General features: G+C 41.3%; 1 protein-coding gene across 2 annotated transcripts in view; it reads left to right on the plus strand.

Moving 5' to 3' along the window:
* myo1ea (myosin IEa) overlaps nucleotides 1-26,565 on the plus strand; it is a 76,158-nt gene that overhangs the window by 42,782 nt on the left and 6,811 nt on the right. For both annotated transcript variants that reach the window (XM_084063252.1, XM_084063253.1), the window contains exons 10-23: nucleotides 1,451-1,647; nucleotides 2,498-2,575; nucleotides 3,714-3,800; nucleotides 3,901-3,987; nucleotides 5,769-5,936; nucleotides 7,277-7,362; nucleotides 13,100-13,181; nucleotides 13,456-13,562; nucleotides 14,705-14,803; nucleotides 16,245-16,389; nucleotides 20,489-20,603; nucleotides 20,748-20,917; nucleotides 21,016-21,161; nucleotides 25,382-25,528. In XM_084063252.1, the coding sequence (XP_083919378.1) occupies nucleotides 1,451-1,647; nucleotides 2,498-2,575; nucleotides 3,714-3,800; nucleotides 3,901-3,987; nucleotides 5,769-5,936; nucleotides 7,277-7,362; nucleotides 13,100-13,181; nucleotides 13,456-13,562; nucleotides 14,705-14,803; nucleotides 16,245-16,389; nucleotides 20,489-20,603; nucleotides 20,748-20,917; nucleotides 21,016-21,161; nucleotides 25,382-25,528 (1,714 nt within the window). The remainder of the gene's footprint in view (nucleotides 1-1,450; nucleotides 1,648-2,497; nucleotides 2,576-3,713; nucleotides 3,801-3,900; nucleotides 3,988-5,768; nucleotides 5,937-7,276; nucleotides 7,363-13,099; nucleotides 13,182-13,455; nucleotides 13,563-14,704; nucleotides 14,804-16,244; nucleotides 16,390-20,488; nucleotides 20,604-20,747; nucleotides 20,918-21,015; nucleotides 21,162-25,381; nucleotides 25,529-26,565) is intronic.

Here is a 26,565-nt window from a genome sequence, read left to right on the forward strand (position 1 = left end):
TGTGTTCTATGGCTCATTTATACTTGGCTGCACCGCCCTTTCTCTCAACAAAAATGACGTAATTTCAGTTGAATATTCATAATTTTCGTCAAGCGACATATCGTACGAAATGTTTTCCGCTGGCTAGACCGTTATGAGCTTCTTACACACATCCTATCCAGCAACGTGTTTCCCCCAAACAAAACTCAACACAAATCAATTCACACTCAGCAGAACAAAAACATGATTCATCTCCGCTTGAACGAAATGTTGAGTCTGCCACGTTGTACAAATACATGCGTTTGGAACAGCTACTGTACTTAGTGTCCAAATGAATTTGAGCTTGAACTTGTCTGTGATAGGGTATCAAATTGTGTTATTCTCTTTTTAGTTTTTTGTTTTCATTGTGGGGTGTATTGTCCATTTTTCTGTTGGGAATTTAATTAGGGTTTGTGTTTAAGGTGGTTTGATTCCAGTGCTTCTCCGATGTTGTGAGATTTTGAATAATTAATAATTAATAAAGAAGCCCTTATCTCCATTAAGCGTACACTGCAGCTCATATAATACTTATCACAATACATTTCTTATGCCATATCTTTGAAGAAATCTGACCCACAGAGTTGTTCATCTTCAGATCTGAGCATTGATTTTGTTCACTATGTGGTACTCAATAGCCTCCAGTCCATTTGCATCAGTCCATACCTTTATGCTTATGGCGGTATAGTAACACAAAGCCTCTGCCCCAGCTTCACAGCTGATAAATGGGTCCAGTCATATGCTATTCCTGCTAACTTCCCAAAAGTGGGCTACTGCACTATTGTGATGCATTCCCAGACACTGCTGGACTGCAGGCCTTAGAGCCATTTCCTTCAAGGGGAAGTGAGTCACTGTAATAATGCAGGGAGGCGCTCTCATGGGACAATGTCAATGCCAGGTTAGGACTAATGATCCTTGGCCTGCTCAAGCCTCTTTCAAGGGCCTAACCCAGTCGATGGAGTGTGCTGCATTCTCTGTAATACTAAACTTGTCTGGTCTGTATTCTTTCCAGAAGATATTTAGTTTGGACAGTGAGTGTATGATGGCTCACGTTTAGTGCCCTATTATAGACCACAAATATGAGTGAAGAGACTACACAATAGAAATGTGTCTGTTCATGAATGTGTGCCATTGATCAGTCCAATCCAATGAAAATGGCGCATTACTAACCACTTGAACTTGCTGGCCCTATTTTTGACATGTCATTGTAGGCGAACATTACCAAAATTGAAAAATCCTATATTAAAATTGCCTTGTGGGTCGATGTTTGGTTGACGGTGGGCTTTGACCGATATTATGTGGGCATATATTGATGACATCAGGATCTCCATATACAGCATACTGAGTAGTTTTTCCACCACGGAATATCAGGCTATTGACAAGTGTTTAATCCTCTCACCACTGTTGCTTTGTGGTCTTTGTGCTCTTTGTACAGTCCTGGCCTTCCCTGCCTTCCTGCTGGGAATCGACCAGAAACGTCTGAAGGAGAAGCTGACCAGTAGAAAGATGGACAGCAAGTGGGGCAATGCGCTGGAGTCCATTGACGTGACGCTGAATGTAGAGCAGGCGTGTTACACGCGTGACGCGCTCTCCAAGGCCCTACACTCACGTGTCTTTGACTACTTAGTAGAGGTATGACTGCATATGTGTACATCATGGAGATGTGGTTGATTTATAGATTATAATCTCTGTTATGCTAATAATGCTTCTTGGCCATAACTTTTATACCATTGAAAGGCCTGTTTCTTTTCCCCTTTTGAATGGTGGCCCATTTGTAGGGAACATACAAGAGTCAATAGCAACAGCAGAATAAGTTGTTTTGCATTTTTCATGGGCGCAAACCCACATACTCAGCTGTGCTGCTCACCCCACAAATCCATGTTCCCTACATCCGGCAACGCATCTCTGTCATTTTAGATTTCTTTGGCTATTCAAAAATAGCAGATATACAAGCTCATAGCGTGGCACCGAGTGCCACGCTATGAGCTTGTAGATCTGCTATTTTTGAAAAATCGTGAAAATTAAGTGGTGCTCAAACTTTTTCCTGTCAAGGATCACCAAAATGATATGTTTTTGGCCGCCGATCCCCAACAAAATATGCCCCCCGGAAGCAAAGATTTGAGTTAAAAATGTTGTTTAAAAAATATATATGTATTCAACACAAATGTTCACGATTTTTCAAAAATAGCAGATCTACAAGCTTGTAGCGTGGCACTCGGTGCAGCGCCATGAGCTTGTAGAGCTGCTATTTTTTAATAACCAAAGTATAAAAATAATAGCTATATAGGTTAAATAGCTCAAATCTAAAATGACAGAGATGCGTTCCCGGATTGAATGGGTTAAAAGGGAAATAAACATTCCAACGGTATAGAAGTTATTGCCAAGAAGCATTGTTACAACAGAGACATAATCTACCCAACACAAATTGTATTATGTTGAGCTTGATCAGGTCGTTATATCTACAATGTTCCTTGCGTTTCAGTCCATCAACAAAGCCATGAAGGACCAACAGGAGTTAAACATTGGAGTGCTGGACATTTATGGATTTGAAATATTCCAAGTAAGTTTCAGTGATAATTATATGTATATGTTTAAACCTTTATTTATCCAGGGTAGGTTTGCGGTTTGCTGTTTTTTCCAGCAACATCATGCTTCACACACACGCACACACACACACACACACACACACACACACACACACACACACACACACACACACACACACACACACACACACACACACACACACACACACACACGCACACACTCATTTTCTTAAGTAAAACATTTGAGTTCTTCTTCGCGCTACATGGAACAGTTTCTAAATCATTGCAAGAGCTCTTAATCCTCCCATCAGTCATCAAACTCAAAGCTACTGTGTATTGCATGTTTAGATAACATTCTCAAAATAATAGTGGGCTCTGTTTGGCTATAGGCTTACAGTTCACAGGTCTCCTGCTTAAATACACACAACTATTATTAACAAATCATAGATAAAAAGTCACCATCTGTGTTTTGGTGCCCCGATGTCCTTAAACAGGAAGCTGCAGAATGTTAAGACACAGTAACAGGCTTGTAGCCTCAGGCCTGAGGCGCTGTGTGTTGAATAGTACATTCCTTTCTGTAATACTACCAGAATAAAGATGACTAGGATTTGTCAGTGATGTCACAACGAATCATCATCTACCGGAATTGCTTAAAACACACTGTGCACTTGAACCACAAAACGCGTAATTATTGCGTCATCACAGTGGAGAGTGACAGGAAGCACGGAGAGAGTAGGGGGGTGACATGCAGCAAATGGTCTGGCCGGCTGGGAATCAAACCAGGGAGTCGTTGTCAGGCATTAGATTCCATGTGGTATGTGACCTAACCATTCTGCTACCCCCCCCCCCATTCAAAAGAAAAGGAAAAAATAATAATTACATATTTTCAACTGGTTAGGTTTAGTCCCATGAAACTGGGAGGTTTCCCACGAAGGCTACACACAGTTGTAATTGTTAGTGACATCACTGTCCTGTCCTTGGTGTCAATATCCTACACTAAGGCTGACTGTTGGGTAGCCTCGCTCTTTAAACAAAGCCCATTCAGAAAGGTCTGAGCATATCCCTGTGCTCTGAATAAATGACTGACAGTATTCCCTGTGCTGTGTTGTGCATGAAAGTGAACTGATCCCTGTATATTTGTCCCCATGTTAGAAAAACGGCTTTGAGCAGTTCTGCATCAACTTCGTCAATGAGAAGCTACAGCAGATTTTCATTGAGCTGACATTAAAAGCTGAGCAGGTACAGTAAACTCCGTCCCCTCCCTTCTTTTTCAACATTGTGTCGTTCCAGTACTCTCTTTACTTGTGTTATATTCTGACCAGAACATATGTGCCTGTAGGAGGAGTACGTACAGGAGGGGATCAAGTGGACTGCAATTGAGTACTTCAACAACAAGATTGTCTGTGACCTCATCGAGAGCAAAGTGGTAAACACAAAACATTTGACAGATAAGTCACACTACACACACAGTTTAGGCGAAATATGTCAAAAATGGTCAAATGTTGAAAAAATAGCTGATCTACAAACAAGCTCATAATGCGTTGCGTTTTGAGCTTGTAAATAGGTCATTTTCGCTTTTCATTGTCCAACGAAGTGTATTATATAGGGCTTAAATTGTTCTATTGATCTATAATATCTCTCATGATCGATGGTTTACTGTCCCACTGAGAGGTGTGCTACGAAACCCACAAGGGCTTAAAACAAGGGCCGTCTGAGGAAAGCGACATCTCTGTGTCACTGCCTGAAATTACATTTGTCTTTTACACAAGTCTAGACCCAATGTTAGACCAGCGGTTCCCAAATGTTCAGCTCGAGACCCGATATAAATAGCCAATCTACAAGCATGCGTCATATTTGTTTTAATTTATGTTACTTTTTTTTCCTTTTTAAAAAAAATATTTCTGAAATTCTTCTGAAAAATGTTTGACATTTGCTATTGTAAATTTCAGAAACATTTGTAGGAAACTTTAGAAACAAAGAAAAAAAGTTGTATTTACTCGCGACACGAGGGTCCGTGACCCATTGTTTGGGAAACTCTGAGCTAGACCAATGACAGGTTTCCATGTGCCTTTTCAACAGAGACTTGTGTTCTGTGAGTTAGGCCCACAACCACACACACACTGCAGCCACTGTGTCCTCTTTAGGGCACTTATCAGCCATGGACAGAGGCTAGCCAAACAGGGCAGCGTGTGCAGCTGTGCAGCGTGTGACTTCATCCTCTGTGTGGCCGTGGTGGGATGTTTTGAAGCTTGTCTGTTACATTTTTCATTGCTTGTTTTTTACATGCATTATTAAATAAAAGTCAAATAGAGATTTGTATCTCAGTCTTCATATCTGTGTATACAGTAACAGATTATATACTGTATCAGGAGACTCGTCCTTCACTTGGAATGGTTTAAGACTTAAACCATGACTTAAACTTTAAGCCATTCTATTTGACCAAAGTATGATAGTTTCACTTCATTGGTCTGCATGTTTGGTTTTCAATGATGAGTCAATCATTAACCACTGACATCACGTGACCATCACCATACCAGTGTGCAGATACCATTTGGCATCCAGTCTTTTCCCTGCATTTATATCAATAATTGTCAAATAGGACATTGCAGCTGTGAGTTGTTAATCTTTTGAAAAAGTGCCACTAGAAAACTCTAGAAAAGATTAACACCATTTGGGTTGATATGCTATAAGGTATATTCAAGGCATCCAGATTGAAACCGACATGGTTTCATGATTACTGATTAACTGGGCAGCCAGTGTTGGTCATTGATTAACTCTTGACTTGGGTACAACTTAATAGTACAAACTAGATGCTAAACCACTTTAAACCTGGCATCCCTATTTTGGACATGTCGGCATAGGCGAAGAGTGTGCATGCATTCTGATCTGTTGGATCGGCTATTTTCACTATTCTTGACCATTTCTGACAAGTTTCGACAACGGGGCTAGTGGTTAATCCCAAGTGATATATCGCTCTTAGACCAAGTGGTTCTCAAAGTGGGGTCCAGGGACCCTCAGTTCCTTGAGGGGGTTCCAAATGGACCATTACAGCTGTGTAACTCCGAGAGAGTACAAATGGAACCAGGTGGACCCTTACGGGTCCACCTGGCTCCATTTGTACTCTCTCAGAGTTATGAGGGGGGTCCCTGATATTAAAACGTTTGAGAACCACTGTCTTAGACTAATGACTTTTGATTGTGAACCCAGAACCCGCTTGGCATCATGAGCATCCTGGACGATGTATGTGCCACCATGCATGCAGTGGGCGAGGGAGCTGACCAGACCATGTTGCAGAAGCTTCGTGTCGGGATCAACAACCACGAACACTTCAACAGCTGGAACCAAGGCTTCATCATCCACCACTACGCCGGCAAGGTCTGTCTGTCTGTCTGTCTGTCTGTCTGTCTGTCTGTCTCCACACACACCAGTCCTGTATTCTTCTTTGTAACTGTCAATGCTCCCCCGGCCCCTCTCTCCCTCCCTCCCTCTCTCTTCCTGTTGCTATGTGGATACAGGCTAACAATCTGACATATTGTAAATCTTAAATTGCCTTGTGAAGTTGTGGGTGGACGACAGTGGGTGAGCGTCACAAACGTAAGATCCGCAACCAACTCATTGGCTTTGTGGGTTGGCCAATGGCCAAGCTTCGCGTAACGGAGCGGCCTGAAAATGTAATATTGTAAATAAGCGACGCGCCAATCATCCGTCTCCGTCTCTCCCTATCCGTCTCTCTCTCTCTCTCTCTCTCTCTCTCTCTCTCTCTCACTCTCACTCTCACTCTCACTCTCACTCTCTCTCTCTCTGATCGAGCTCTGGTCTGACATCACACACAGGACCAAAAACAGAAACCGTTGCCTAACAACACTGATTTGCGTTTACGTGGGGCATAATCCTAGCCTGACACTCTGAATTTTCATTTAGTTTCACTCCATTATTCAGTCTGAAAGCCCTCTACGTGCAGCCGTTTTCTGAGATGGGGGCGTGGCCAAAGTGGCTCTCTTTAGCGGCTGGTTAGATTTTCAATCGAAAAACCCTGACTTTCTACATCGTCACCAGACCCTGAATGCGAGGCCAGCGATTCAGGGACTGGAGCCAGGCTAGCATAATCCAGGCACACAGACAAACAGACAAACACAGACACCTTGAACTTTATATAGAATATACTGTAGTTGTTGTTGTTGCCTGTTTTCGTGGCTATGGGTCACTTTGTCCCATGTCATGGTCCAGATGTGTGCTAGTCTCGGCCTGGTACACATGCCACAGGCCTAATGGCTCGTGACCTAAAGGGACTGGGTGGGTGGGGGTCTGGAACATTCCTTGTCCATTGTCAGACTACAGAAGAAACAACATTGATCGATCTGTGCACTTAGTGTATATCCTCTGCTTCTTCGTGAGGAATATTGTTAACTGATGTTGGTTGTAGAGCTGTGATCTACAGCACCTGGGTTTGGAAAACGGACTCCTTTTCCGATAGTTATTAACCGCTTTCTACATGGCGCCCCTATTTTGGGCATGTCATCATAGGCAAAAAACTTTTCGTGGAAAATAGCAGACCTACAAGCTCACAAACGTGTCACGTTTGTGAGCTTGTAGATCTGCTGTTTTCGCTGTAGATCTGCTATTTTCGCTGTGCGACACATTCATAAGATGGTGTATAAATCAGGCGTTAGTGGTTAACCTTTGGTGACCTTTGCGTGGTTCCCTCCCTCCCGCAGGTGTCGTATGACGCAGAAGGCTTCTGTGAGAGGAACCGTGACGTTCTCTTCACTGACCTCATTGAGCTGATGCAGAGCAGTGAAATGTAAGTATCTATATTCCTTTGGCGTGTTAAACGGCAACACGTGAGTAGGCCTCTATCCCTCTATGTTACTAGTAACTACATATCTAATAGCCTGATCACAATTATTTGATATAATAATTATTTTGCATAATTGTCAGAATCTTTTCCATTCATCTGCTGAAAAAATGTGTCATGCATTTTCAAACATTTTCAGCAGATCTATAAGCTCGCCGACATGTTGTGAGATTGTAGATCTGCTGTTTCCACTATAAGATGGTTAAATATGGCCATATTTTGGCTATACTACGTTATTTATTTTGATTATTGGTAGAGGTCATTGACAATCATTGACAGTCATTTCTTTGTATTATATTGAAGTTATTTATCATATCTGCCCCGAACATTTTTTGTTTAACGTTTGACTTATATGTTCCAATGTTCAATGTCAAAAACTCAATTACATTTTGCATGACAATGAATCCTCCAGTAAAATGTCATGCTAGTGACAGCCCCACGCGTTGGGAGAGAGTTCTGCGTCACGCATGTGAAAAAAGGCTCTTCCGTTATGATGCATGTGGATACAATTGAGCGTGTCTGATTGACCCTGTCAGGCGTCCAAAGGGCAGCTGCAGACCACTGGTTTACAATAGAAGTGTGCCGAGTCGGGCTGTACCCTACCCCTTGCCCCCTCCGGACTCACGTCCGGCCCCTCTCTCCAGATAATGTGTTTTTGGCAGTGGTGTAAAGTAACTAAGTACATTTACTCAATTACTGTGCTTAAGTACAATTTTGAGGTATTCTTTTTACTTTAGTGGAGTATTGCCAATTTTCAATACTTTTACTTCTACTCCACTACATCTCTATAAGGAAAATATTGTGCTTTTACTCTACACTCTACACTACAATTATTGGAAAACCTCAGTTACTAGTTACTTTGCAGATATAAATTATTTAGCCCTATTTTATACATAGGCTATTTGAAAATAGCCGATCTACAAGCTCACAACGCGTCGCATCGCAAGCTTGTAGATCTGCTATTTTCAAACATTTTAGTACTTTTACTTTTGGTACTTTAATTATATTTTGATGCCAATACTTTTTTACTTTTACTCAAGTAACAGTAACAGAGTATTTCTACATTGTGGTATTGATACTTCTACTCAAGTAAAAAATGTGAGTACTTTTAACACCACTGATTTTTGGTGCCTGCTTTAATAGTCAAGACTTGCAAGCTGGGTCTTCTCCCTGGGGAGCCACCGTGTTGAGGAGTCTGGTCTTGTGGTCTCTTCAATGTAGCCATCTGTCCCCAACACCCAGGACGCCCCGAAACACTTTTGTGTGAATGTTTTGTCGGGGCTTCAAAGGCACGTGCTCAGGGACGTAACGGACATAATCGCACAGACACACGTGCACGCACATACACACACACACACACACACACACACACACACACACACACACACACACACACACACACACACACACACACACACACACACACACACACACACACACACACACACACACACACACGCACAAAGGCGTTTGCATCGGCCACATACAAAGGGAGCAGTGGGGAGGAAGGAAGCAGGCCTCATTCCTTAGAGCCTCACATCTAAACAGAAGAAAAGAACGAATGACCAGTGTTATCAGCTGGAGGTTATTAGTAGTAGCATTCTGCTCCATTTGCCCGTGTGCCGGCTGAGCTTTTATTATGTCTCTGGATGTTTTTTATTAAGCGCTTCAAGACTAAACAAATACCATTGTTACTGAAAACTAGAAACATTATGGTACTGTGATTCTGTTTGCAATGCAAAGTAATAGTTGTCTGATGATGATTAAGTACTTAACGCCAATTTTCATCGGTAGGCAGGTTTGGTCATTTCTTTATTTTATTTTATTATTAATGCGAGAACAATGGCTTCTATTGTAGCAGGTTAACTTTCCAGGAAGAGAAAGGCTGTAGTTTCTATTAGTTTGGATTCCCCATCAATGATGTCACTGATAGGCAGGTTTCTGAAGTGTTCATAGCCCTCCTCCGAGACACGGACCGAGTAGACAGAGATGGTAACATAATATAACTAGAAAATATTGTTCCTTGAAGAAACAACGTGGGCTCGCTTTAAAGCCAAAAAATAGTAGTTATAAAAAGTACAAATTCAGTTGGACTTGGTATATCTGTCTTTGTGTTGTGTGTGGGCGTAGACTTGCCTCCGGTTGATCAGATCGGGAGCACCCGTTATCATTCTCCTAATTGTCATCAGTTACACACCTGCTTGCATAGCTGATGGTAGCAAGGGGGTGGAGGGGTATAGGGGGCGCGAGTGATGGGTGCGGGGTGCTCTGCGATTTCAGATGGTTTACAGTGTGTGTGTGTGTGTGTGTGTGTGTGGGGGGGGGGGGGGGAGAGTTGTGTGAGGTTATGTTGACCGATACACACCATTAGTGTTAAGTTGGAGCTTTTTTTTTTAGTTAAATTGGAGCTTTACAAAATTATTGCCATTAAAATTTCACCCATTTACACCGATGCCGGAGAAAACCATCTAAGGCACCTGCCCCCATCGGAAGCAATTAGGGGTTCAGTGTCTTGCTCAAGGACACTTCGACACTAAAGGCCTTTGCAGACTTTTTTTCAATCGAACCCAGTTCGATTTGTGCGTCTTTTCGCATGCGGTAAAAACTGATTGACTAATTGCGCCCTGTCTGCAAAGGCCTTAACTCTGGGGGAGCCTGGGATCGAACTGGGAACCTCACAGTTGCCATCCGGCCGCTCTACCGGCCACTCTACCCCTGAGCCACTGCTGCTCCCTGTACTCACACTTTCCAAACCACTGCCAAGATTTTTCCAAAATAGCAGATCTACAAGCTCATCACGCATCACATTGTAGATCGGCTTTTCTTTTGTATAGTTTGCATGACAGAGGGGGGTATGTGACGTGGTGGGAGGTGGAGTATGGGGTGTATGTGTGTCTCTCTGTGTGTGTGTGTGTGTGTGTGTGTGTGTGTGTGGGGGGGGTGGGGGGGGAGTTTGGAGCTTACAGTGTACAAACGTTTTAGCATCCAAAATATACTTTGAGTACCAAAGTAAAAGTACTCAAATTTTCAGCCGATCTACAAGCTCATAACGCGGCACATTGTAGATCGGCTGTATGTGGTTACTGTGTGTTTGGTCTTAATAATAAAATCTGCAAAGTAACAAGTAACTAAAGCTGTCAAATGCTGTCATTGTAGTGGAGTAGAAGTAACAAAAATGGAAAGGAACGTAAAAGGACCTCAAAATTAAACTGCGCATGGTAAGCACTTGCATAGTACTTGAGTAAATATATACTGTGACTTTGCCACAGTGACTTTACGAAAACACGGGCCATTTCTCCTCTGTCCTTCTCTCTCTAGGGGTTTTCAGTTGGAATAACATTGACTTTCCCATTGACTTTTTGGGGTGTTTAAAGTTAAATCTTTCAAAAACTACAAATTAATAAAGAAAAGTACAAGCATAGATGTCCACAGTAAGCTGGATTTTTTACAGTTTGAATGGAGTTTCTAAGTGAAAGTATGTAGGAGTAGTTAGGTGCCATACTTTTGGGAGAGAAAGAAATAGTGACAACAGCTATAATGCTCACAATGAGCATTAGTGTGTAGTGAGTACCAATTATATGAAGATTAGGTTGAAAATGGTGCTCCTCTAAGGCCTATGTATTTCGTATTGTATTTTTTAGATTTTTTTTTTTAGCCCTTAATATTAATAACATGCCCAAAATAGGGATGCCAGGTTGAAAGTTGAAAGCAGGGGTATTTCTTAAGCAATAGACAACTTCTAGTTAGGAGATGACATTACTTCAAGTATCATATGAACTAAGTGTTTGCGTTAAACCCTCATCATGACAGAGGCCTACAGGCATTTGTGTGTAAATACAGCAAAGGAAGTCCTTTTGAAACTCAAAATCAGTGCAGCAAAATCAGTTTTCCTTTTGCACTACTGCCGATTCTCTGCATTGGATTGAGCAAAACCTGAGGTCATGGAATACTTGCAAGTATCTGTTACATGCTGACCAGCACAAAGGAATGAGGGGACAGTACTAGAGAGTGTTATATGTACATGCTAAAAATAACAGAATTGAGACAAATATATCCCCCTTTAAGATCTAATTAAGAGGCACGGGAATGAAAATCAGCCAGCCTTGACATTTTTTATTTGACTACATGTGTTGTGTTGTGTTGTTTGACAGTCAGTAGCCTGAGGGAAATGAGTTTTACGTGCGTTATTACAGTACACACACTCTTCTCATTCACTTTCATTGGCCAGGTTGTCCCACTTGGTCTGTTTATTCAAACCAGCCAACTCTGTGTAACGACTGTGTTGGTACACAATAGTCTGATGCTGCTTGGGAAACTAAGGGAAAAAACTATTCTTGGTCTACAGCCTTTACTAATAATCCTTACTTTTACCTGTATTACCATTTCCATTCACTCATTCAGAGATCCAGTGCAGATATTCTTTACAAGGCGCAACAGCATGGCTGTTATTGTTTTTAGTTCACCATGTGAGTTTTTATGTGGTGTTTATGTCTGTGAACCAGACTTGGAATTTCACGTTTTTTTTATAGGCAAGAGCACTTGGCCTTTGGTTGGTTGTCTAATTCTGGATGGCACAAAGGCCAAATGACAGGGCAACAAGGCCATCAAATAAAACAATGATTTTAAGCCCACGGAAATAATACATTTAACTTGTTTTTGTCATTGAACGTTGGAACATGTAAATAAAATTGGCATTTGAAAAGTTTGTCTTTTACGCTTTGTAAACAAAAATACAGGGCAGATGTGACAAATATCTTAAATATACATTGACTGACAATGGCCGTTACTAATAATCAAAATAAATAATGTGCTATAGTTGAAACAAGACATCTGTTTAATAATGTTAAATAATGTTCAAAAATAGCGGAAGTACAAGCTCACAACCCACGGGCTTAGATTGGCTATTTTGCAATTCCTCAACAGATGAATTTACATGTCGTCTCTGTTGGGTTGAAACCTCATTATGTCCAAAACAGTTACTTTTCAGGATTGAAATTCAAAAATAGCAAAAGTAGCAGATCTATAAATTCAAAACGCATCGCTTCGCACCACATTTTGAGCTTGCAGATCTGCAACTTTTTATGCTTTTGTGTGACGCTGTAGTATGATATGATAAGATATGATATGAAGTAGGCCATTAATTTACGAAAAAACACCAAAAAATATCGAGATAAGGGGTTTCTGCCTGACAGCAACGATGTAAATAGATCTCAAATAATTGCCATCAGGGGATTTTGTAATAATTGTATAATTTTTTAGGCACCAAACTGAGGGGGCACGGCGGCCATAGCCTTCATGGCCTTCATTACATTTCTGCCCTGCTGGGGACAGATTTCTGTCATTGCGATAAGCGTGATGCAGTCACAAAACTTTAGAGTGTTGTTCAGATCATAACGACGAAGATCAAGTTCAATGCTAACCCTTTAGCATTGCTACAGCATGCTAATAGCAAGGTGGACACGTGAACTTCTCACTAATACTATGCTGATTAAAAAAAGGGTATTTACTATTGCACTATTTGACCATTACATCATAAAAATGAAAAAAATCACCATACACAGCGATCTGGCGTCACGGCTGATGTGATCCCATTACAAAATGGTCTCTAGTTATTTCTATTATGTATCTTGGTTTGGTTCTTGACTCACCAGCCTTGGTTGTGATCACTCCTTTGCTCTACCAGCCCTTTCATTAGAGCACTGTTCGCTGAAAACCTCAACGCTGAAAAGAAGGGTCGGCCCACAACGGCAGGCAGCAAAATAAAGGTAAGTTCAACCAAGTGTGTGCATGCATGTGTCTATTAGCAGCTAATAGATTATTATATATATATTACCTGCACGTCTCGGTCGAAAACAAATCACTTTCATTGTAACTCAAAGTAACTGTAATATTGTTTACTGTTTTGGTAATTGTAATAATTACACTACTAGTTACTGGGGGAAGTAATACTATTATAGTAATATATTACTTAGTAAATAGTTACTGCCCAAGCCAGCACTGACAGCATCTCTTTTGATCTCTGACTCGGCTCTCTTTCAGAAACAAGCCAATGACTTGGTGAGCACGCTGATGAAATGTACTCCACACTACATCCGATGTATCAAACCAAACGAGACCAAGAAGCCCAAAGACTGGGAGGAGAGTCGGTGAGTGTCTGATTCTAGAAATTACTTTTCTGTTTGCCTTTTACCTTTGTAAACACATTTGCACAGGGCAGATAACTTAAATATACACAGAACATGACCGACAATGACCAGTACCAATAATCTAAATAAATAATCTACTATGGCTAAAATAGGCCATATATAATAATAAAACAATTCTTATAGTGGAAATAGCCGATCTGCAAGCTCACAACGCATCGTAATTGCAGATCTGCTATTTTCAAATAGCTGAAATGATTAATGTTTGTTTTGTAATAATGATAATCTAAATCTTCTGGCGTAGCAGTATACTTTTTCAAAAATACTGTAGCAAAAGTAGCAGATCGACAAGTTCAAAACGAGCTGCGTTTCGAGCCGCGTTTCGAGCTTGCAGATCTGCTACTTTTGCCACTTATCTGTGACACTGTAGTATGCTGAAGCAGGGCTTTCATTTGTGAAAAAACACGAAAAGTTAGAATATATGGAGATAAGAGGTTTCTGCGCAACAGCAACGAAATGTACTGGGTTGCTTTCCACCACCGTGCTGACCCAGACTGGCGTTGTATTGTTCAGGGCCTAATGGCCTTCCTGTTGTGAGCTGGACTCAGCTTGCCTTGTTTAATTAACAGCGGAACCGCTGCCTTCGCAGGAAGCCTGGCTGCATTAAGGAAAAGATAGAGTAACACAACATCTTTTACATACAATAACCTGGAATATCCCTCTCTTCCAGAGGAAGTGAGAGCTTCATGTGCAGTGTATGCTCAAACCTTTTCATGTCAAGGACTCCCAAATGAATATGTATTTGGCTGCAGACCCCCATCCGAAAAGGTTTTGTGCCAAGTGCCAAATTTGATACTACAGTATATTATGAATTAATTAATGGCTCAATTCCACACCATTTGCTTTGCTTTTAAATTTCAGTAATAGTATAATTCTTTTCCCTTTTTTGAGGTATTAAAAAAGGTCTTAAAAGTAATTAAATTTGTACTTTAAAACTGCCTATCGCTCACCTACTCTCTCTCCACTGTACCTATCAAATATGGCCAAAAAGACCCCAAAAATAGGGTGGTGGGGGGGAGTGGTTAACAACACCCATCCTGCAACACCCTCTGACACAGTCTATCTGCTCCTTCATTTCTCTTTAGAGTAAAGCACCAAGTGGAATACCTGGGTCTGAAGGAAAACATCCGAGTGAGGCGTGCTGGTTACGCCTACCGCAGAATCTTCAGGAAGGTCCTCAACAGGTACCGTACCTTTCAAACGTTTTCATGTCAAGGACATTAGATTTCTGTAATGATATGTCCACGCCCCACCATTGCCATGGCGATGACCTTGAGTAGTGATCCTCAGCACCTGAGCTAATCTAGAGCCCTATAAAAGCAACCTGTTTGTCTGTGATCCACTCATATAGCACTGACGAAGGTCCCAGGACTGAAACGTTTGCTAATTTTATGCACCCCTCACTATGAGCACAGAGCACTTTATGAGCATATCAAAATAAAATAAATACTATTTTCTTTGTGTCTGTCGAAGGAGTCTTCCTTAATATTTTATGCAGCAAGCAAGTCTTTTTCTTCCAGTTTTCATGTCAAGGACCCCCTCAATTAGTGTTGTCGCAAATTAATGCATTTGGCCACGGACCCCCATTTGAAAATGTTCTGTGCCAAGGACTCTCATGAAAATAGCCAATGTACAGTGTATATAGGGTTAAAGTGGTTAAACTAATTTTGCCGCTGATGATTTTGGTCCGCAGTCCGCTCATTAAGAACTACTGTCATTCCTTACATCTGACGAATCTCTCTGTAGAGACAGAGGACACACTGGATGTGAACTTTTATAGACCTTCAAAGTGACAGTAGCTGCTAGCAAGCCCATTGTCCCAGTCAGCAGGGCAGAGGGGGGCCAAGTGACTCTATCCTCTCTCTTTCAGGGTTGGCCTTTGAAGGCAATCAGGAAACGCTTTGTGAATGTTAGTGTTGGCAACAGTGACAGGACAGGCTGTGTGTTTGAAACCACTGACGAGAGACCCTTCTCCATGCACACAACACAATGGGCTCAATGCTGCTGTTGTCGGTTTTACTGTAGTAAATTCCTCAGCATATGAGAGATTTGACTTTAAAAAGCATAACTAACAGGGCGCTCGGGTGGTAAAGTGCCTGCCCACCAGTGTCCAGCACGGAGCTTGTGGGTTTGAATCCAGCCTGGTGCATCCGGCTTTGTCGAGCGTCTATATGAACACAGTTGGCCCGTGTTTGGGGGAGGGAAGCCGGGTGGGGAGGGTGATATTGGTCATTGCACGTACTCCTACAAGCTGGGACGGCACCTGTCAGCAGGGAGTGTTGGGCAGGAGGAGTAGTCCTCCCGGTTGGGGTCTCCTCACTGGCAAGTGAGTCAGTAGGATACAACAGCAGTGACAACACACAAATGTATGTGGGGAGGAATTAATTGGCATAACAATTAAATTGGGGGAGAAAAAGGGCAAAAAAATATATAAATAAATATATATATGTACACACACAGTATAAAGCATAACTACCACAGAAGTTAGTTTTTGGTTTGACTAATATAACCTTAGGGCTTAGGCCTTTGCTGATGATCTCCAGCCAAGTCCAACATAGTTATCCAAAAAGGATTTTGTATTCATGTATAAAGACCTCTTGTTTGGCTGCTCCTTCCGCTCCTCAGGTACGCCATCCTAACCAAAGAGACCTGGCCGACGTGGCGGGGAGACGAGAAACAAGGAGTGATTCATCTCCTGCGCTCCGTCAACATGGACAGCGATCAGTACCAGCTAGGGCGCACCAAGCTTTTCGTCAAAGCACCCGAGTCGGTAAGCTTACCCCTCTGTCCTCCTCTCAACCACTTAACCACAACATTATTAACAACGATCTTAAAGCTAACCGTGTTGCCATGATAAGTTCTTATCGGCAAGCGACACTACAGAGTATAAATCAGGCTTCAGGCCGTCCACATCCTTTGTACTTCATGCAGGAGTTGCCCTGCACACTGTGTGCCTCCAGAAGAAAGCTCTTAGGGAAAACGTAGCACAAGTTTGCCACCTCGTAGCAAAATTACCACTTAACTCGCAACCTCCTCAAAGGCTCGTATGGGCCGTGAATTCAAATTACACGTCCAAATGGCTGCTGGGACGCAGAAGCCTATTTCTGTCAGGGTGGGGATGTACTGTAGAATGGGGGTTGAGAGGGGGCGGGGACAGGGAGGGAACGGGGGTCTCCACATTTTCACATTAAACACCATAAAAGGCACTAGTGTCCCAGAAACTAGTCCCAATCCCTATTCTACAGGAGGAGGGTTTTTATACGTCACATCAGCACTGAGTCAACACCGCTCTGGAACTGAAGCACAAGTGCGAAGTTGTGGTCACAGAGTTGGTGGGACATTGTAAGAGCTCGAAGTTTTCCACCATAACTGCACTTTTTTCATGACTCCTATGAAAGCTGCGCTTGTGAGAAGTCTATGAGGTCACTTATTAACATTTTGTACACACCGTGCGCGCGCACCCACACACACACTCTCTCTCCCTCTCTCAGAGAGATTCATGTCCATATCCTAACACACAGACATCTTAGTTGGTTTAGGTAGTAGTTGAATCAGGTTGATGGGTCGTCCTCAATGGCTGCACTTATTCCTCTGTGTGTGTGTGTGTGTGTGTGTGTGTGTGTGTGTGTGTGTGTGTGTGTGTGTGTGTGTGTGTGTGTGTGTGTGTGTGTGTGTGTGTGTGTGTGTGTGTGTGTGTGTGTGTGTGTGTGTGTGCGCACACGCGTGCGTGCGTGCGTGCGTGCGTGCGTGTGCGGCTGCCCCAGGTTGACTCCTGTGATTGAGGTTTTGCTTATGAAACACAAATATCACACGTCTAGCTGCTGAAATGAGCTGCCATGCTTCTAAAAACAAAACCGGTCTCTCTGATAAGGCCCTGACACCAAGTCATTAGTTCAGGACTGCAGTGTTTTTTTTCACTGTGTCGCTAATTAAATAACATGTGTTTGACTGCGAGCCAGATGTGAGCCCAGTCACTATTCTCAAGATGAGCCTGTCTTCCCGAGTGCTGATGGATGGACTGCCAGTGTTGGAAAATAACTAATTTACTCAAGTACTGTACTAAAGTACAACTTTTACTTTACTTGAGCGTGTACATTTTTCAATACTTTATACTTTTTACTCCACTGCAATTATTTGAAAACTTAAGTTACTAGATACATTGTAGAACAAACATTAACCACTTAAGCCCTATTTTATACATTGTTTGTTTCAAAATAGCCGATCTACAAGTTCACAAGCTTACTTCAGTAATTTGGTAATGTAGGTATACTTTGATGCCAAAACATTTGGACTTTTACTCACGCAAAATTTAGAATACGGGGCTTTTTACTTCTAACATTTCTACTTTGTGGACTTTTTAGGGTCTCTAAGTGTCTCAGAAATGTCACAAGTGAGGAGTCACAGTACAGGAGACTCCTTGTTTTACTGATGTCTCATCACTCACTACCGCCCTCTAGCTGAAATCTCCTATCAGTGTTGATACGGAAATTGTATTGACTGAATTCCTCATAATGTGTATTATTGTTGTCTTTGTTCATGTGTAATTTACAATTGCTAAAAACTGCAGCCAAAGCAACTTTGGCTGTTGGTTGGGAATGTATTTGTTGTATAACAATCCAATATTTGATTATGTGTTTGTGTATCTGGGATAGACAAAAAGTAAAAAGCAATGTTCAAGAAATGTACAAGCTCACAAGGCGGGGTGAGCTTCTGAATCTGCTCATTTCACTATCTTTGCATGACACAGGTGTGCGACGAAATATATTGTTGATATATAAAAACTTTAAAAATAAAAACACGCTTCTCGATTATTCAATTAATCCCAAAAAGTGATCGACAGAATAATCACGAAGAAAATCATCGATAGTTGCAGCCCCTAAATCAAGCCTAAATGTAATCCTCAAAACGGACCAGAAAAAACCCAACATGTAGCACTGTTTTGTCAGGTCTTTCTCTATAGGTTGTGTGTCCTGTGCCAAGCAGAAGGCTGCGTGCCAAGAGGCTGCGTGGGCAGGATGTTTAGTCTGAGTGGGCACAGGGCACAGAGACGGTTGCATGTCTAGAGGCCCGTCAGGAAATGACGGTCACTGGTGAAAAGCCGCTGGTCTCATGAAGCTCATTCAGCTCAGGAAGTAGGGATGTATTCTGGGAAGCAACAAATCAATACTTTACATCATAGACCTGATGACACATTGCTCCGCTTTGTAAGGATTAAGATATGCTACGGAAAATGACAGGCCCCCCCAAAAAAAACACGAATGAATGAATGAATAAACTTACTTGAGAATTTGCAGTCCACACCAATAAGAATGCAGTTATAGTTATTACTTTGTAGCAGACTTTGAATGCACAAACTGAATTTGAACTAGAATTGGTATTTGGGTTTTTTTGTTTCGATTTTTTATTTGAATGATAATTGGAGCTTGATTTGGAATTAGAACAAATTAGCACAAAGAGACCCCCCCCCCCCCCCCCCAAAGAAAAGAGAGCAAAAACGGAAATGAAATAAGAGACAATAAAATAAATAAACAGAAGATAAAAGCAATGAAACACTGTTATAAAAGATAAAAGGAGAGGAAAAAGTCTTAAAAACGAAATACTAAACACCAAGAGCCATCAGACATATGAAAAGACTATAAAATGAGAACAGTTAAAGACTGAGCAGATGTAAGCCTTAGTAGAGGTTTACATAAGTCTACATGGTCTGCTTACCAATCACCTGCAAAAAGAACCTACATTATGTCAGTGTTAGAAGTTATTATTACATAACATTTGAATTGATCTGTTCTTTGGCAGTGCTCTGACATTGGTAAAATGGCATTTAGCAAGCTTGTTTGAACAAAAAGACAAAAGCAATAGGACGTTGGTTCAGCTGTTGTTGATATTGTGGTTCTACTGTATACCAGTGTTTCCCAAACAGCGGGTCAGGACCCATTTTTGCATCAATTAATCTTTTGGGTCTTGAGCTAAAAGGTTTGAGAACCCCTGCTCTTATACAAAACAAAGTCCAAAAAAACAGGTGATGTAATGAGAACTATAGAATGCTTTTACTCATGGCAAGTTATTTGAAGACACTCCACAGTAAATGTAGTGACAGTTGAAACAATTCTACTCCCTGCCTCTTATTACAACATTCCAGCCACACCTGTGACCTCGGAGTGGCCAGGTAAACACTGGGCTAGGTGAAAAAAACAAGCAAGAGCATCTGCTGCAGTGGTTCTCAAAGTGGGGTCCTTGTTTCCAAACAAAAATGTTTGGAAACTTTTGAATAATTTTGTAATTATAAATCTGCTCATCTGGAGTTCCCTGGCACAAAACGTTTTCAGATGGGGGTCCGTGGCCAAATACATATCAATTTGAGGGTCCTTGACACGAAAAACGTATCTACTGTACATGTGCACCAGCATTCTGGACGCACATTTTTGGACAACCAAATACAATCACAAGATCATCAGTGAAACTGACAGCCAAAGCATTGGGCTTGTGTATTGAACTGGATACAGGAATGTACAGTATGTATGCTCAGTCATCCCTGCATGACGCTGTTACTGTGTTTGGGTGTGTCCGTGGAAAGTAACTGAGTAACTGTACTCAAGTAATTTTTCTTTTACTTTTTCAATACTTCATACTTCTACTCCACTACATCTCAGAGACAAATAGTGTGCTTTTTTCCCCCCTCCACTACAGTTATTTGAAACCTTTAGTTACAAGTTACTTTGTAGATTTAGATTACAAAACATACATTTTGTCTATTCTAAAATAGCCGATCTACAAGCTCACAACACGCCACATCGTAATCCGTTGTGAGCTTGTACATGTTCGAAAGATTGTCACATTTTGAATGTGTGTGTGTGTGTGGTTCTCCACAGCTCTTTCTATTGGAAGAGACAAGGGAACGCAAGTTTGATGGCTACGCCAGGACCATCCAGAAGACTTGGAGGAAATATGTGGCGCGCAAGAAGTATGTCCAGATGAGAGAAGAGGGTGAGTGATTTTTATTTTATTTTATTTTCCTCTTTTCTCCTCTTTTCTCCTCTTTTCTACTCTTTTCTACTCTTTTCTTGTCTCGTCTCCTCTCCTCTCCTCCTCTCCTCTCTTCATGCAATATGTTTTGGGTCTCCTCCTCAGCCTCTGACCTGCTACTGAACCGAAAGGAGAGACGGAGACACAGCCTCAACAGAAACTTTGTGGGCGACTACCTGGGCATGGACGACAGGCCTGAGCTCCGACAGTTCCTGGCCAAGAGGGAAAAGATCGACTTTGCTGACAAAGTCACAAAATACGACCGCCGCTTCAAGGTGGGGCTTCACGCAGTGACTGACAGAACCCATATTTAAGTTTGAATGCAATAACAATGAGCCACACATCATATTTTGTTGTTTTCTGTTGTATTTAGGGGATCAAGAGGGACTTAATCCTCACGCCAAAGAGTGTGTACCTGATTGGGAGAGAGAAGGTGAAACAGGGACCAGAGAAAGGTCAGGTGACGGAGGTCTTGAAGAGGAGGATTGAAGTGGAGAAGATCTTGGCAGTGTCTCTCAGGTAAGAATCAAGTTATGCAAGCAATGGCCAAAACAGCTGACCGACAAGCTCAGAGTTGAAAGCATGTAGATTGTTGTTTTCAGCTAAGATATTGAGTGTAAAGGGGAAAAAGAAGGGGGCTTAGTATACACCCCTGGTGCACTCCGGTCAACAAAGTAAGGTTTAAAGTAGTTTTGGGTTTAAGCCTGATTTATACTTTGCTGTACAAAGGTGTTGCTCACAGAAAATAACCGATATATAAGCTGACAATGCGTCATGATGTGATGCGTTGTCTGCAAAGGTGGTTTTAAAATGACACAGGCAGCCTGTTAAAAGCTTTCACGTGGTCAGCAAGCAAATAAATGCATTTGTGTTGATGGTTTCTGCTATGAAAGCATATTTTTGCTATCAAATCATATTTTTATGCAACTTCCTGATCCCCCCCCTTTCCACAAAATGTAAAGTAACAGTTTTGGACATAATAAAAACCAAACAACAAACAAAAATAAGTGAAGAATAATGTCAATAATGGTTTAAGGAACAAAACACACATCACTACCAGATTTACCGGTATTTTAAAAGCATAATAATGTAATATATTTGTTATCTCCAATATTTCTCTATATCAAATCAGAGATATTCTGATATTGTTTAGACATGATTGCCCAAACAGGATATATGGTATATTTATATGATATATATTTATATTTATGTAATATATAAATATATACTGTACTTTACATCTACCCTGTTAGGGCTCTACTGGCTCTCATTTGCAACAAAGAAGAGCCAGTAGTGCCATCTGGTGGCCATATATCTACAGTACAAAGCTCAGGCTGTTTGCTGGTCCAGCTCTGTCTCCTGTCTGGCCATAGTTCAGTGCTTCTCAAACTGTTTAATGTCAAGGAACTCCGGTTTGGTACGCATTACATAAGCTTTATTTATATAGCACTTTTAAAAAACAGGTTTGCTTATGTATGTGAAGTGCTTCACATACATAAAAACAAACATGAAATATAAAGGCAATTCAAAAACAGAATTAAAAACAAAGGAACCAAACATTAAGAAACATTAAGAGTGAAAGCAAAAACTAGCAGTCCATTCCTTCCAGCTGACTTTTAAAGGCCAAGGACCCCCACAACTCTGAGAGTGTAAGGGTCTAATATTGCTAAGAATTTTTACTCGAGTAAAAAGTATCAATACCACGATGTAGAAATATCTCTTACAAGTAAAAGTCCTGTATTCAAATAAATTGTTAAAAATAAATAAATAATAATAATAATAATAAAAGCTGATCAACAAGCTCACGTAGATCATGTGCCACATCACTATGCATTATCAGCGGCTATTGTTGAATAGACAGTATAAAATAGGGGTTAAATAGAGTTGGAAGATTTGAAATGGAAACACAGAACCCCTTCATAATGTGTTTGCAATTCAAATCTGCTGCTGAGCCAATCAAATGAAGCTACTCTATGGGACACTGACCCGGAAGAGGAAGTGTTCATGCCACCTTCTGGAAAAGGGAACTACATCTCTATGCACATCACAGTCTATTGATTAATGTGTGTTTTGCAAGAATATTAATCAAAATCTACTTAATAACTTATAACATATAGGCCTAATAGTAGAGTAAAAAAGTACAATATTTGCCTCTGAGATGTAGTGGAGTAGAATTATAAAGTATCACAAAAGGCAAATACTAAAGTAAATGTACCTCAACATTGTGCTCAAGTACAGTACTTGAGTTAATGTACTTAGTTACTTTCCACCCCTGCATCATAGCTACCACATTGCTTCAACAAACTGACTGTATCAATCTCCTCCAGGATTGAATTAAAGAACCTTTCTCCTCCTGAATCAGAATCAGACCTTGAAAATCAGAATCAAATCAGAATCAGAATCAGGCATTGAAAGATGTACTTTTCAGTGCCTCCATGGAGTGCCATTGTTTATTTTTTTCATGCTCTTTTCCCTATATGTAGCATATGAATCCTACCGTCTGTATTCTGGGCATATCGTAATATGCAAACATTCGGTGAATTTGTATAGATTGGCTGTTTTCGCTATTTGACGTACAGTACAACAAAGTATCAACAGTTTAAGCAGTTAAGACGTACTAAATCTATGTGTACACAAGGTTTTGTATGAGGTCCTTTGTCTGTGATTATAGCCAGGAGGCAGTGGGGTGTTCCCCAAGCAAAACAGTATATTGTTGCTGTCAGGCAGAAACCTTGTATCTCCATATTCCATACTTTTTCCCTTCATAAATTAATTTACTTCTTCGTTGAGAAGTAGTAAAATAGCGGATCTACAAGCTCACAATGCGACACATTGTGAGCTTGTAGGTAAAAGAAAGTGGAAGTTGTTAGGTCTGTCTGTGGGTTTCATAAATATTTAACCAATGAAAAGTATCAACAACAAGAGCTTGTGACTAAATAACTGCATTGGCTCGGTTGGAACATGGGATGTTTTTTTTTTTTTACGGTTTAACGGTAACGGTGCCGGACATACAAGGTTTCCACCCGACAGCGACGATACAAAGGCCACTATATATCTAGCAGAGAGAGACTGGGTAGGCAGGGGCCCACCATGTAAAACGTGTGGGTTTTTTCAGAAAGGCAAGAAGCTACTTCAAAGCCCCCAGTCTGGATTTTCAATCACACAAGTCCCCATGTGCCTGTAAATGTCACACAAAGGGGTATTACAAACATATGGAACCGATTAAAACCACTTCTCGTGTGTGTGTGTGTGCGTGTGCGTGTGCGTGTGCGTGTGTGTGTGTGTGTGTGTGTGTGTGTGTGTGTGTGTGTGTGTGTGTGTGTGTGTGTGTGTGTGTGTGTGTGTGTGTGTGTGTGTGTTGCTTCAAATTAATTCAGTCTAAAACTGTTGTTGGTGTTTTTTTTTAGCTCAAAGAAATAGGAGATCTACAAGATCTACAACACATCAGCTGTCATTTGCTGTTTTTGGCACGGTCATGCGTCAACATATAAACAGTGGCGGACATCCTCAGTACTTGAGTCATAGTATAGCTCTGTCAAATGTGTACTTGAGTAAAAGTACTACTACTATACTGCTATTTTTTTTTTTACTTAAGTACAGTACTCAAGTAAATGTACTTAGTTACAGTCCACCACTGCGTATAAATCAGGCCTTTGTTGTTGATGGGAGCCGTGCAGCAGACATACAGATCATAATGCAGTTGTTAAGAAATACAGCAGACATACAGTACAGATCATAATGCTGTTGTTAAAGACATATAGCAGACGTACAGGTCATAATTCTGTTGGTAAAGACATGTGGCTTTTTGAGTGGCTGTGTGAACTGGGTTCATGGGTTAATTTGAACCAGGTGGTTGCAGAGAGAGAGAGAAGGAAAGCAGCGGTTGTAAAAAGCTCATCAGAGAAAACGTCTCTTGATTGTGGAAGAGCAAAACATGACCGTGAGTCACAGACACACTGTATGTATGCCAGTGGTTCAGTCACTTTAACCCTATAACCAACAAAGCATAAATTAGCCCTTAAAGGATCACTTCACCCATTTTCAAATCTTCATATAATTGGTACTCAATAATGCTCATTACAAGATGGTAAAATTTCAGTCTACTCACTCTGTGTCTCAGAGGACGGCTGCGTACAATTCAGGAACCTGCCTACCAGTGACATCAACGGTGTTTTTTAAATGAATGCAAGAACAATGGCGTCTAGTTCGGCATAGTTCACCATCAGTGATGTCAATGGTAGGCAGGTTTCTGAACGGTCCCCAGCCCACCAATGAAACGCAGAGTGACTATAGACGGAAATTGTGCTATCTTATAATGAGCATTAGTGAGGACTAATTATATGAAGATACGGTGGAAAATAGGTGAAGTGCTCCTAATGTCAACATAATGTATTTATTATTTTATTTATTGTCGGGTGGAAACTTTGTTACTTTTGAGGAAATGGAAAAAAAACAGCCTGTGTTCCAATGGATCCAATGCGGTTATTACTTAGTCACAAGCTCTTGTAAATACTTTTTATTGTCAATATTCATAAAACCCACAGACACACTTTCATTTTTCAAAAATAGCTAAATTGAGCAGATCAGATCGGCTATTTTCGCAACTTTAGCGTGACACTGTTGTACGATGAAGTAGGGCATTCATTACGAAAAGGGAAAAAAGAGAACAAAATTACGTTGAACTGGAGATACAAGGTTTCCGCCCGACAGTGATGATATATTATGTGCTCCTCTTTCAGCCCCATGCAGGATGACCTGTTGATCCTACATGAGCAGGAGTACGACAGCCTGTTGGAGTGTGTCTTCAAGACCGAGTTCCTCAGCTTATTGGCCCGGAGGTTTGAAGAGAAGACCCAGAGGAAGCTACCGCTCAAGTTTGGTACCACGTAAGTACAACAGTACACCTGTTTTTGTTTTTTGTTTTCTTCTTTTTTTAACCCATTGAGACCAGGAACGCCATCTGTGTCATTTTCAGATTTGAAAAAAGCATTATTTTACACTTTGGCTATTCAAAAAATAGCAGATATACAAGCTCATAGTGCGGCACGAGTGCTGCGATACAGACCCTCCTCCAAAATGAGGTGCTACATCTCAAGGGGCTATCCTTTCAATACATTTCTGAGTCATGTATGGTACACAGGTGTGTAAAGCAGCGGTTCTCACAGTGGGGTGGTTCCAGGGGGTCCTCAGCGAAGTGATTGATAGTTAGGAACCAAATGGACCCTTACAGGTCTGTAACTCTGAGAGTGTACTCTGAGAGTGTACAAATGGAGCCAAACGGACCCGCAAGGGTTGTACACTCTCAGAGTTAATGGGGACCCTTGCTGGTCCGTTTGGTTCCATTTGTACACTCTCAGAGTTATGGGGGTCCGTGGCCTAATGCATACCGTGCCAAACTGAGGGTCCTTGATATTCAGACGTTTAACCACTTAAACCTCATATGGGTAAACCGGAGCCCCACAGGGCTCAATGCTAGTACTATCTTTTCTGTTATTGTGGGGAAAGCTGTCGCTGAAAATAGCCGATCGACAAGCTCACAATGCCACACAACGTGTCCAGTTGTGAGCTTGTTGATCTGCTATTTTTCAGGGAAAGCTTTCCCCACAAATCAATACGGATGCTGGGGTTTAAGTGGTTAAGAAGCACTGAACTATGGCCAGACAGGAGAAAGAGCTGTACCAGCAAACAGCCTGAGCTTTGTGCTGTTTGTAGTTAGACCAGATGTGGCCACCTCTTCTTTGTAATTACAGGATAGATGCATGTATTCATATATCATGTCGTTGCTATCGGGCAGAAACCTCTCATCTCCATATTTTAACCTTATGTTTTTTTTCGTAAATGAATACCCTACTTGATCATACTACAGTGTCACACAAAAGTATAAAAAAGATCAGATGCGTGTTTGAGCTTGTAGATCTACTAT

Source organism: Gymnoscopelus microlampas, assembly GCF_963454915.1.
Source record: "Gymnoscopelus microlampas genome assembly, chromosome: 1".
Classification (NCBI taxonomy): Eukaryota; Metazoa; Chordata; class Actinopteri; order Myctophiformes; family Myctophidae; genus Gymnoscopelus; species Gymnoscopelus microlampas.